General features: G+C 37.9%; 1 protein-coding gene across 2 annotated transcripts in view; it reads left to right on the plus strand.

The window, feature by feature from the left end:
* The first annotated feature begins 2,358 nt into the window (after positions 1-2,358).
* COG6 (component of oligomeric golgi complex 6) overlaps positions 2,359-13,314 on the plus strand; it is a 61,105-nt gene continuing 50,149 nt past the window's right edge. For both annotated transcript variants that reach the window (XM_082305125.1, XM_082305126.1), the window contains exons 1-4: positions 2,359-2,503; positions 3,143-3,286; positions 3,653-3,724; positions 7,217-7,275. In XM_082305125.1, the coding sequence (XP_082161251.1) occupies positions 2,378-2,503; positions 3,143-3,286; positions 3,653-3,724; positions 7,217-7,275 (401 nt within the window). In that variant the 5' untranslated portion in view covers positions 2,359-2,377. The remainder of the gene's footprint in view (positions 2,504-3,142; positions 3,287-3,652; positions 3,725-7,216; positions 7,276-13,314) is intronic.

Here is a 13,314-nt window from a genome sequence, read left to right on the forward strand (position 1 = left end):
GATACCTGGAGATTTGCTGCTGTATCTAGCTTTGGTAAGGGAACTTATGCTTGAGTAAATTATACACACTACACGAACTGTCTTCCATTGATACACAGAAACTGATATTTGAAATTAAAGACCCTTCTGGCACTTACAGATCACAAACTCCCACAATGTACATCCAGTTGACTTAACAGGACAACGTTTGCTGGTAGAAAACCAAACTGGTAAGAATGTCATGTCAAACCCACCTTCGTGACACATACAAGCCATGGCACAGCAGCTGGGTTTTAGATGGTGACCTAATTGCATGATCAAATTTGCATTTTTGTTTAAAAAATCTGTTCTGAGGAAAAATCTAGCCCGCAGATATTATCCATATCAGAAAAAGAGGTGATTTTTTTTTTGTAGCTGCATCTAATATTCCTAAAAGAAGAACAAAAGATAAGCCCTGGTGTCCTCATACAAATACTTCTTTCAGTTGCAGGAGATTAAAAAGTGCTCCCTCCATTATTTCTTCTCATTTTCCTGGGATTACACATGCACAGATAAACACATGCTGTTTCAAAATCCTATCAGTTCCTGCCAGCCTAATGTGTTACGTTAGCTAGAAGCATTCTGGCTCATGAAACACATTCTTGAAGAAATGCACACCCATCAAGGAGTATCTGAAAGCAGAACTGGATGCTTCAAAAGAAAATGCATGTACCAACTGATAGAGGAAAATCTTTGGGGCTTCTTTTATGTTTGTGGTATAACTTGCTGGATGACACTTGGCAATAGTCTTGACTTACCCAACACTTGTGGTTCAGATGTTCAAGTCTTTCTGACTTCAAGGTGTGCCTTCATGCTGTCAACTCATCCAACAGGTTAACAGCATTTGAAACATTGTCCAAACTGCTAACAACATCCAGTTTATAGGTAGGAGGGGATCTTTCTAATAATAGGATTTTCTTGACATGCTTAAACAGTAATTGCTCACACCTGTGATGACTGCATGCTGTTTTATCTCTTCTGACATGGAGAAGGCAGATCCTGGCTCCTGGAAGCTTAGTCAGAAGTAAAGGACATCTAGGAGGTGATAACATCAGTGAAATAGGGCGGAGGAACAGAAAGAAGGGAAACAAGGTGTCTGAAAATACTTGAAAACCTGCTTGCTGTCTAGCCAAGAGTAGAAAGAAGGTGCTGCATGGGCTGTTCAGAAAAGCTGGCCTTTTGTGTAGAGGACCCATGTGAGGAAGCAAACAAAAAGTAAAAATTAAATAGAAAAATATTTTATCACTGTCGCCATCATGTTAAGATTTCAGGACTGGGACTCTGGTCATATAATTTGTTCTTGAGACAAATTACTCAAACTAAAAGAGAAAAATAAGTTAATTAAAGCATTCAGAAGTTCAGTGCTGCACTGCGGGCATAAAGGCAAAGGCTACTCGATTTGCTTGCAGTTCTTTTCAGGAAGAGCCTACAGAGGAGCAATGTGAAGTCCCCAAACCCCTGAGGAGTTTTGCTACCACCCGAGTCTTTGCTCTTTGATCCACACACCACCAGACAAATGGAAACAGACTTGCAATTGCATACGCAAGACTCTCTTGTTTTCAGAGCTAATGCCCTGGCGGGACCCTTGTCTTCTTAAATAACAGCTGTGTGCTGTATATAGTCACCTGCTTTCCATGGCATCTTACCTTCATCTGCGTTCCTGCCTTTTGTCCTTTGGAAAAGCTCACAGAAACCCCTTCATTGCACCTCAGCGCTTGACACGGGACGTGCCACGGCCGCAGGACGAGAGCGGGGCGCGCAGCCGGCCTCCTGCTGATGTTTGACCCATGGCACCAAAGCGGCACCGCGGCAGGGCCCTGTCGGGGCTGTCCAGGGGAGCCAAGCCCGCGCCTGCCGCGGCGGGGGACGCGGGCCCCACCACGGCCCCGTCTCGCACGGCCGTGTCTCCATCGCTCTGCGGCGGAGAGGCAGCTCTGCTGCTCTGGAGCCGCGAGGAGACCTCTGGGGTAAAACCTCCGTGTCAGTAAATGCACAGTCGAAACAAGACACCCTCCTCATTTTGACATGCTTTCACTGTCATTCCTATCAGCTTATACCGTAAAGAGTCCATTTAGTCTTCCTTTTTAGTTACGCTCATAACTAAAGCATTTATTTCATGAAATAAATACGGCTATCCGGCCTCGGGAAGCGAACCCTCTTTCTTATCACCAGCCCAAAATCTTTTATTTATTCCCCTGAGCGCCGCCTGTGCCAGGGACCAGACGCCCAGCTCGCGCAGCCAACCGCCGCGGGCCTGCGCCCTGGGCCGGGCCGGAACCAAAGCCTCGGGAGCGCGTTTCCGCCGGACCCGGTCCGCTGCCGCGGCGCTGGGTGCGGGCGGCCGGGGAGGGCCGCAGCCATGGCCGACACCGCCGCGCCGCCGCCGCCCGCCGCCCCCGCTCCGGGGCTCCCGGCTGCCCCCGGCAGCAACCCGCTGTCCCGCAAGCTCAACAAGATCCTAGAGACTCGCCTGGACAACGACAAGGTGGGGCGGGCGGCGGCTGAGGGGGCGAAGCGGGGGGCGGGCCGGGCCTCGGGGCCGGGGCCTGCCCGGCGGGGAGCGCCCTACGGGGAATCGGCCGGATGAGCCGTCAGGGGCTGCGAGCCCCGATAGGCTCCGAAACTGGGAAGCGAGCCCTGTCATGCCCTCAGTTCCGCTGCGGAGTCGCAAGCTGACGTTTGCAGCGTTAATTAAAGATAAAATTCATTTTTGCTTCCCCGGTGACATGCCGCGCACCTGCTCGATCCCTTCAAATCGCAGGGAGGTTTGTATTGCTTAACTCGGAGGGCACTTCGCAAGCTTTTCCTGATTTAAATGTTTTCCAGCTATGGATAGGTCATGCTTTAACCGAATGTAATCTTACTGATTAAAGCTATTCTAAAACAGTAGACAAAGTTGTGTGTTATAACACACGAGAAGAAAGACTCAGCGATTATCTTAGTTATTTATCAACTGATCTGGAGTGTGTTTAGGTAGTTTTTTCCTCTAAAAGCATGTAGTAGGTTTGTTGTTTGTTTGTTGTTTTTTTTTTTTTTATAAGACCATGAACTTGGGATGGTTACAGACTATGTAACCTGTTTCTTTGTAACTGTGTGGAAAGTTAAGGTCTTTTGTATTTTCTAGGAAATGCTGGAAGCACTCAAGGCTCTCTCGACCTTTTTTGTTGAAAATAGTTTGCGCACCCGAAGAAACTTGCGTGGAGACATTGAACGACGAAGCTTAGCTATAAATGAAGAATTTGTCCACATATTCAAGCAAGTTAAAGAGGTAGCATTTTTATGGTGTGACCAGCAATCTTGCAAGAGTACTGCTATGTAATTTAATGTTTTAAAAAAGAAAAAAGGATGAAAAGAGATTTTGACTTTTCAGGACAAATATACTTTTACAGTAAAATTGTTTCATCATTTGTTTCATTTGATGAAAATCCTGCACAGAGAGAGGTGATGTTTCAAACAGATAAAAATCCCAAATGAACGCTGATCTTTAGAGGTACATTCTGTCCATTAATTAACAGGGAGCCTAAAGCAACTATGTTGCTTGTAACTTGGGCATCTCATTTTGGTGGGGTGAAGCAGGGCCTAGGCATGGCATTTCTGATTTAAAACACAATTGCTGTTGTTTGAACTTATTTAGGAGCTTGAGAGTATAAATGAAGATGTGCAAGCAATGAGCAGCTGCTGTGAAGATATGTCCAGTCGTTTGAAGGTAAAATATAAATAGATGTGCTTTGTATATTTTTTCTTTTGAGGTGCAACTACTTTCTTTTAAAGGGATAAATAATTATTTTGGAGGATTAGCAGTGACACTGAGATGTTTCCATAGTATGTGTATTATGTTACTTTAGGATATTAATGTATTTCTTTGTACTCATTTAGAAAATATATCGAGGGAGTCATTTTAATTTCTTCCAAATTGCAGTTCAGAATGCGGCAATATACTGATTTTGGGAATAGCAATGTGATATCCATTTGTATGTGAGTGGAGAGAAAATATTTTTAGATTGGATGTGCATGAAATTAAAGGGTTAACTACATTTGTGTATTTCTGTTTAAAATTTGTATGCCTTTTGCATTGACTACATCTGTTGAGTTATATGTTCATATAAATACCGCAAGTATATTCATAAAGTATCTTGTAATCCAAAGAGGGAGACAAATCTAGTGTGCCATCTTCATTCTATTAGTTTTGTTTCATAGAATTGTCTCAGAGTGCTGATACGCAACCAGACCACTTCTGTTTCGTATTAATCCTGAATCCATAATATTCTAGGGGAAAAAAAAAAATGTTTTATCATGCGTTACTAAATCTGGCTTGGTTTTAGTGTACAGATTCAACATTCAATACAGTGATGAGTTTAAAAGGTTTATGGTTGCTGAAGCGTAGATGTTTTCCCAAACCAAATCTGTTCTGAATATAGCACATAAGTTAGAGCATGTGAATGAGAATCCTTCACTAAAAAATCCTGTGAAACAGTTGCTTTTTCCTCTCCTAATGTGTGTGTGGGGACATTAGATGTCCCCCTACTTAGATTAATAGGTTTCGTAGTCATTGTATGTAATTCCCATAAGAATGCTTGTAGTTTGATGAGCTTGTTCCAGAATGTGTGAGAGTACAGTGTAGCCCACTGCAGTACTTAATTTTAAATTTTGGAAGGCAGTGGGTAATGTACCTCGGAGGTCTCAGATCTCTTTGAACACTGTTAATGTGGATGTATTCCCTAGTGCAGTTCAGGAACTGTTTGATTAAACTCTTAGATGTGGAAATGAGTCAAGTGTCCATGCAGATTTTTGCTCTTTTCTGTCTTTAGATCATGAAGTGATCATCTGTGATTATTTTTTTTTCCCAGAGTAGAGCCACCCTGCAGTGATTTCTTTTTCTATTAAAGTCAGTAGGTAGTTTTGTTCTGTGCCCCACAGGAGGTTTCCTCTGGAGCCTTGTTGAACTTGTAACTTGTCTCAGTTCAACCCATGTTTTCTTTGTATGTATGAGTGTAAAGTAAGTTAATAAGCCCATGAACTAGCACTCAGTTGTTAAATACTCTGGTGTTTTATCTGTAATAGGACTTGAAGACTTGCAAGCATGTGCTCAAGCTGAATAAGAAGACAAAAATGAACTCAGTAGAGCAAATAGAAGATATAAAGAGGAGGATCTATAGCATATAAGGCAGAAAAGTGTGCTGAGAGAGCAGTGTATTAAGAGAGCAGAACAAATACAAGATATGAAAGGGACTATATATTGATAAGACAAAAAGCTTTTTACCTTTTTTATTTTGTAAGTTTATGATACCATCCAATCCAAATAACCAGATACTGTCAGATCTGATTTCGGGACAGTGAGTTGATAAATGCAGTGGCTGAAAGGGAGAGAGAAGGAGGCAAGTGCTGGAATGGCATAAAGCAGGGCTGAAGGATAATGAAAGTTTTAGTTAGTATATTGAGGTGGGGAGGAAGAGAAAAATATTTCTATTTTGGATCTGCAAGAGACATCAAGTATCAACTCTCTGATTTTTCTGGCATGTCTGACTATTCTGCCAGTTACCTTGTTTTGCTTAGATGTAAGCTGTTACATTACATACATACAATAATAAGAGTATCTGGCATGTATTTGAATGCATGTAAATAAAAATTGGCTTCCTCATGTATCTAGCCAGATCCAGAAAAACTGCTTTTCCTTCTTTTCTGCTGTCCTACTGTTAGCATTCTTCTTGACAATTAGTACCTCTGTACAGAAAGTACTGGAAAGGAAGCAAATTTCTTCTTCTGTCTGTTTGGTTTATTAAAATCTGCAACTGTGAAGGAAGGGTAAAAAAAAAAAACAACCCTGGAATTATTAGATTTCCTTACTGAATAGTTCAGGTCCGGTCTTTTGTTGTAATAGTATTATTTTTTTTTTTAGGCTGAAGCATTGAAAATGAATATTATTTAAAAAAAGTTTAAAATAAATTTAAAAATATTATTTATATAAGCTATAAAAAGCTTAAAGATATCTTAAATTATTTTGGAACTACTAAACGTTCAGTAAATTCTGTTGAGTTTTTATTAAATTTGCATGCTAGCCCATAATAGTTTCCTTTAGAAAATTCGGCAACTGGCATCTCAGTGGTGCCCGCTGTCTGTATTTATGGAACAGTTCAGGCTCTCCCTGATGACTGAAGTTGTACTTGAGTGGTTGCAGTCCTTCTTTCACCTTGCAAAGTGTTCCTGTACCTTGACTGCTTTTCCATTGTAACTAACGTAGCGTGGCAGATAGAAAGGCTGAAATGAAAAAAGTGTGTGTATATACTTGCGTTAGACCTCTTAGAGGTTTCAAGACTGGCATCATCGTTTTGGCAAACGCCATAATTTAGACCTGTTACAGTCTTGAAATTATTCACACAGAATGTAGTTCTTTCCCCTTCTTCACTTGCAATATTATTCCATACTGAATGTATTTTGATTTCGGGATTTTTTTTTTTTTTTTTGTTAAATCTTCTTATTTTTCTGCCTAAAAGATCACTGGTGGTGTCCAGTGGGAAACCAGCAATTCCGGATGTCTTTTATCCTTTTGCTGAGGGATAAATTTCTGAACTCTTTTAACTTCAGCTGCAGCAATCCCTTTAGTCATGCAGCTGTTGTCTGTAGCGGAATTGTTTCTGCATGAATTCCCTTGCATTGTCATCACTGAACGTTTAGGGCTGTGATGGACTTCTTAAGTGCATTGCATTTGGTCCTTACAGCCCTGTGGGCTGCTTGGGCTGTAGAGCTAAACTTGTTAAGACCAGCACAGACAGCTGTATTCATGTTATCTGAAATGGCTGGATGGGTGCTGGTACTGGACAGTTCAGCATCCAAATGAACTTGTTTCATTTTTTGTTTTGTAACAGCAAACAATTTACAGTTGATGGACAAACAAAATAATCAGAACTATTTCTAATATTTATATAAATGCTTTTGTATTAAATATACATTAAAAAATAACCATGTGTGAATATAAACATATATAAAGATGAAAATATATATGGATAAGGATATTAATTTATTTTTTGATGCCTGAAAATAGGGAGAGTTAATGAATACTTATTTCAAGGCCCTTTGTCTCAAAGAGTGCACTCTTTAAACTGCTTATAGTCAGAAAGCTTCAAAAGTAGTACATATTTTAAGGGCTGTGTAATACATTTGATGTGTTTGTTTCACATACTTAATTCTAATTGTATTCTAGGCAGCAAAGGAACAAACCCAGGACTTGATAGTAAAAACCACCAAACTTCAAGCAGAAAAGTATGTATACCACCTTATTTATTTATTGAAGACATGACAGTACTGATGCAATTTTCATTTAGATCTGGTTCTGCCACTCTTATTGTTGAGTAATGACTTTGGGGTTTTTTTTATTTGTGTTTTGTTTCTAACACTATCTATGTTTGTAGCTCAATTGGAATAAAAATACTGAACTATTAGTTTATTACTAGGGGATACAAAAAGGTAAGAACATGTGTTAGTACTTGTCATAAAAATTGACCTTTTAGGGAAGAGAATCGGTTACAGTGGTAAAGCATGCTGTATATGGATGTGCTTTGCCTAATGTCAGTTGATAATGTGAGTTATATTGTTTTGTAATAGATATGGACCTACTCAGTGTCTCATCAGTTTCACAGGCTTCTTGTTGTTAATGCTTCTTATCCATTGGAAATCACTCTTGTTCAGAGACTGTATGTAGGAACAGAAAGCTGGATTATAACCTACTGCCATATTTAAAGCTAACTGTGGAACACATAAGTGCTGTTTAATGAGCCTAACATAGACCATTTTTTCCCTTGGTTCTCCAGCCTCTTGTGGAAGAAAAGATTTGTATTTCGCTCTTTTCAGTATTTTTATTGATGGGAAGGGGATAATAGTCTATGACAGATTCAGGTAATCTTTATCAGTTTTATGGCTAGGGCCTCTGTTTTTACAGCTTTTAGCCTTTGTTAGTGTAGAAGAATGAATCTCCTTGCTTTATGAGCTTTCTTCTGAAAATTATATACAGTTCACTGGAGATTAGAAATAATTATTTCCAGTGATAAGTTTCTAGTAGAAATTATGGCTTTGGATAGCTCTGGGTGCGCTTTCAAAATCAGTAGGTTCATGTTGTGGACTTCGGTAGGAAGTGGATTATGTCCTGTGAGAGTCTGAATGTGAGGTTAGACTGTAATCTGTACATATTTTAAAAGTTGAATGTAGAATAACTGCATAAAATACAATACTGGTTGCTATAAAATGAAGGATTTGGCAAAGCCACAGTTTAAGTAAGTGAGCAGAAGTCAGGTCTTAAAAAATTTGTTATTTTAAATACAAGTATGTGAAGTAGTAGGACAGAGAAGTGGTCACCTATTTTCCATATTCTCAAGAAAAGGAAAGCTGCTTTGATTCCTTATTCTGAAGCAGAGTGGAAGATACCAAGACCAGTCCCAAGTGATGTACGTCTAATTGGCCTTAAATTCCATTAAAGGAGATTATGCAGACTATACATCAGTATTTCTACAATATAGTCCTTGCTGGCACAATAGTTTACTTAAAAGATTTTCTGCTAATTCCTTTAAGAGACAGAACATCCCCCTAGTATGAGGAAGAAAAAAGATTTAGGAAGTAGTCTGTCCTTCTAAGGGTCTGACCTTAGAGTGCAGACGTAGGAAAAAGTTCTCTCTTGAAAGGTTATTTTATAAGTATACCATGAAGTAGACAGTAGCAGAAGCCAAACAATACTTGTGATCTTAAAATATGATGGTTATGGAAGATACATAGTGCCATTTATTAACAAAGTTAACTTTTTTCCTGGATAAACTTGTGAAAAATTTAAGCAAAAACTACAATGGGAAGGCTGTTTTGTTCTGTGTGGGACATTTTGACTCATTAAATGAGTATTCTGATGCATCGCTTTGGTTTACATCAGGCACATGAAGAGGCATTGGCTACCGAATATTAGGGGTTTCTTGAAAAGCTGAAATCTTGCTTGCAGTTAGACAAAATACAGGTCTTAAATTGCTGATTCCTTCCACTTAACAAGTGACATTTCTTAGCCAACAAAGGTGTAAATGGTGAACCTGGGAGGGCGTGCCTTCTCTGTCTTCTGATGTTGCCCTAAAACGCTATCTGGTTAAAATGCAGAGATGAAAACTGGACTCATTCAAAAAGAAGGCAATTGAAACAGTGACTCTAAAGCAAGAACAGTCAGTCTAGAACAAGGTAGTAATTGCTGAGCATATCAGTTTTTAGAGTTCTTCCTATAAAATGATGTCTCTTTCTTACTTTGAAAGTTACAGGAGTCTCCAGATTCCATCAGTCTCAAATTTCTGTTTCTACTCTCTGTGGTCCTACCAGCTGTTTATTTTATGATAGGCATTTCACAAGAAAACATGAGTTAGGTAGAAGTTTCTTGATGTCTAGGATAATGGGGATTTGTATTCAAAGAGCACCAATATAGTAGAATTTTCTATGTAATTTTTTCATTTTAACATCAACATATATTTTAAAAAACAAATTCCATTTTATGTACCACAGAATTTTGAGTTAAGTTCTTAAATCAGTGCTGAGGAATGTTATGTTTTTAAATATTACCCTGAAAAAAAATCAGTTATGTTCTTCCTTTTCAGATTAGTTATGTTCTTTTTTACAATGATAGTTACTGAACATTTTGAACAATAGCAGAGGTAATACATTCAGTCATTTTGCTGAACCAGTTGTTTACACTGTTGTTAAGGAAAGTTATTTTGACTCTGCCCTTCTCACTGAGTACTACATTAAATCCTCATCTATTTTCATGGGTTTCAGCCATTTTTTAAAAATAACTTCAGAAATTATTTTGATTTGCAGTAAATGATTTGCCGTACTAGCTGTTGGTCAAAAAAAAAAAAGGGTCTTCTATTATGCTTAGCATTTATTTGATTCACTTTATCTGACTGTTTTCTAGTAGGAGGAAAATGTTATGATTTGATTTAGTGTTCTAAAACTGAAGGGAGACAGTAAACTTTCAGATGCATTTCATGCATTTGTGGTAATCAGGGACTTTTTCAAAAAATATTTAATTTTTGTATTTGACTGAAATATTAGGGAAGATGGGCTACTGTCTTCACTCAGATAATGTGATAAAGATAGAAAGTTACTTGGGCAGATAACTAAGTTAGTATTTCACAGCTTCCCTTCATTTTCTAAGAGTACGTGTTAGCTCTGGCTTTGATCTAAGATGTCCAGTTTTCTTTCTGTCATAGTATTAAGACGGTTTTCAGTAGATGACAGGTGGAACCTTTGGCTTGGGTAAACCCTCTCCATGCCTGGTCAGTTCTTGTGGAAAGTAAATTTTGTCAAAAGGTGTTATAGTTAGTATCAAGTTTAAAGCAAACTGCAATTAAAAGAACAGAATGTTCACTTCAAAACCAGAGAAAGAAAAGCCAATAACTAAAGTCTTTTTTAATTGGAGTGGTAACTTTATTCCCTTAGCTATACAAAGCAAATAAAGGAGAGACTGAAATAGGAAGTGAACTATTTTCTTAGATTGCAACATTTTTTGACCTTGCAAATGTAAATATCTCCTCAGAATTTTTTTGTTATGTGGCATTTGAACCTGTGTAGTGGATTTTTTTAATCACAAACTGCATGATAGGAGTGAAGAATAAAGTTTCCCAAAGATGCAGAGCGGCCGTGGGAACTTGAGTATGAGGATGAACATTTTAAGTAAGAATGCTTGCTCATGCTTCCATCCTTGCATGTATTCTTTCTCTTCTGTGGTATTTGCAAAGGGGTGGCTGTCTGGTTCTGTGTGGGTACTAGGTTTATTATACTACTCAGTTTTTGCATTGTATTATCACCTATATAATTAGATGTAGCTCAAGATCATTTTCAGTTTCCTAAGTTTTTTACCTGAACTCCTTGTTGGTCATCCTAGTCTCTCAAATTTGTGGTTTGAAGGTATAGTGGTCCATCTGCAGTATCCTGCAGGTAATCCTGATGAGCTATTTGGGACTTCCTATGTTGGTATAACGTGTAATTTAAGACACTTGGTTAAATAAGTGGGGTAGAAAATAAGCCGTTCATCTCAGATTTAAGTTAAAACTTCTGCATTCTCAGGTTTTTGCTTTGCAACATTGTTTTTATTGTAACTTAGTTTGTGAGCTTTAGACCCAATTTGGCATAAATGCTAAATAGAATATGTTACTTAGGTAACAAATTTAAAGCAATCTTCCATTAATACAATTGCATTTTTATATTTCTGAATATGTCAGAGTTGGTGCATTTCTTTGGTCAATTAGGTTGCTTGTTCTAAATTTCTTTTCTCTGTAAAGACTAGTTAAAATAACTGTACTGTGCATTAGAAGCAGAACAGTTTTCCTTCACATTATTTAAGTTTTGGAATCTGCTTAACATAGGAACTAGGGTTTTCTTTTTTCCTCTTCTCTCCTTAAAATTGGGACTTATCACAACTTAATAGAACCATGTAGTGTGAAATAAAGTAGTCCAAACCATTCAACCCATCTCTCTGTAACATAAGGTTAATTTATTGCTGTTCAGTAATGCAGAGTCTTAAATAGAATGTTTGTTTTAATGTATTTCATAACAAACTTCAATAAAGAAAAACAGAGGTAGTTAATTTAGACAATTTCTGTGAATTGTTAAAAATCCACTTTCACTTCAGTATTTTCACTAGATTTTTATACATTCACTTGAGCACAATAATATTGCTTTCAGGTTGCATTAGGCTTTTTATGTATAGTAATGAGGAGATTAGTTTGTTTTCAAACAATATCTGCTACATTTTAAAATATGTGTATTTGTTTATTGCCATTGCTAATAGGCTGACAGAAAAAGAACCTTGCTCCTTGAAGTGAGATTTTAATAAAAGCTTCCTGTGACTTGTTGGTTGTCTTGTTATATCTGAGTTTAGTTCTTTTTTACTTTGTGTGAAGCTAAAAACCTACTTGCAATACTAAATACTTCACCTTGCATTGAGAATAAGTGTCCTGGAGTTCAGTACAGTTCCCAAAACAGAGAAATAACACTTCTGTTCCAAAATAGTGTATGCAGAATGCCAGAAGCCTGGCTTCATAGTAGTTCTACCAGCCACTTAATGGTAAGGTATTCTGCAAGACTAGTTTTGAGGTTAGCCACAAATGACAGTCATGGATCTAACAATTGAAGAAAGAGACCAGAAGGTAATAGTTACTATATTAATTCTTATAAAATTAAATAAGAGCAATTATGTGAGTGTATGTATATGCTCAGGGAGATCACAGAAAATAAGCCTGCAGAAATAGAAAATTGGTCAGAGTCAGAAGTAGTTTTCTGGAAGTAAAGAAGACCATTCTTTGAAAACTGTATGAAAGAATGGAAACAGAAATGGCTTGGACAGATATTTTTTGAGTCAGGATAACATTTCAGAGCTTTCATTGAGCCTGTGCACTTGAACACCTTTACACATTATCTTGTTTTGCTAGCTTCTACTAACTGTGTTCTTAAACAGAGCAAAATATGTATTTTGATGTCAGAGTCCTTGTTAGTTATGTTGATTCTGGAAAATCAGTTTCTGTAGCACTAGGATTGTTTCACTTTTTAGAAATACAGTTAAATATGATTCCCAGACATATTTTGGAATCCAGCAGTATGTCCTTCAATTTATTTTAAATGGATTGCGTTCAGACTTGCTCTTTATTTCAATTCAACAAATACAGTTCTTGGAGTTTGGTGAATGGTTTGAGTGTCACCTCTGTGCTCAATACAAGGTCAAAAGTCTTAGGAAAAATATTTCTTAGTGAACACCTGCTGCTTCAGTAGTGCTACACTACAGATCTCTCATGCTTGTCTCTTGATGATGCTTTTTTCATTTTCTTTTTTAAGAAATATTTTTTCATCATAGTCAATTTGGAAATGATGCAGGAAGTTCAGGAGTATTTGTAGCAGGTTAGAGAGGTTTGCTTTCGTCACCATATGCTGGGAAAAGTGGTGATATAGTGGTTCGCACTGATGAGATGTATTTCATGTCTTGACCTTTTGAAACTTGTAATTACATTTGTTCCTGTGAATATGCCTCATGAGAAAAAGCAGAGATTGCCTAAAATGAATTGTAATTCGATGTGGGGGAGGGTGAAGGCTTGAAATTCTGAGGCTGATTTTCTTTCCTGATTTGTACCAAAGTAAAGCATAGGTAATAGGGCATAACACAGGAATCAAAACAGATGAAATGGATCTGAAGAAAATGAAAAACCAACCTAATTTGTCATATTCTAGCCATGACCCGCAGAGAAAGTGCAAAGCTGTATTTCTTGCCAGCTTTTCTACCTGGCAACCATG

Source organism: Platalea leucorodia (genome assembly GCF_965183815.1).
Source record: "Platalea leucorodia genome assembly, chromosome: 2".
In the NCBI taxonomy this organism is placed as follows: Eukaryota; Metazoa; Chordata; class Aves; order Pelecaniformes; family Threskiornithidae; genus Platalea; species Platalea leucorodia.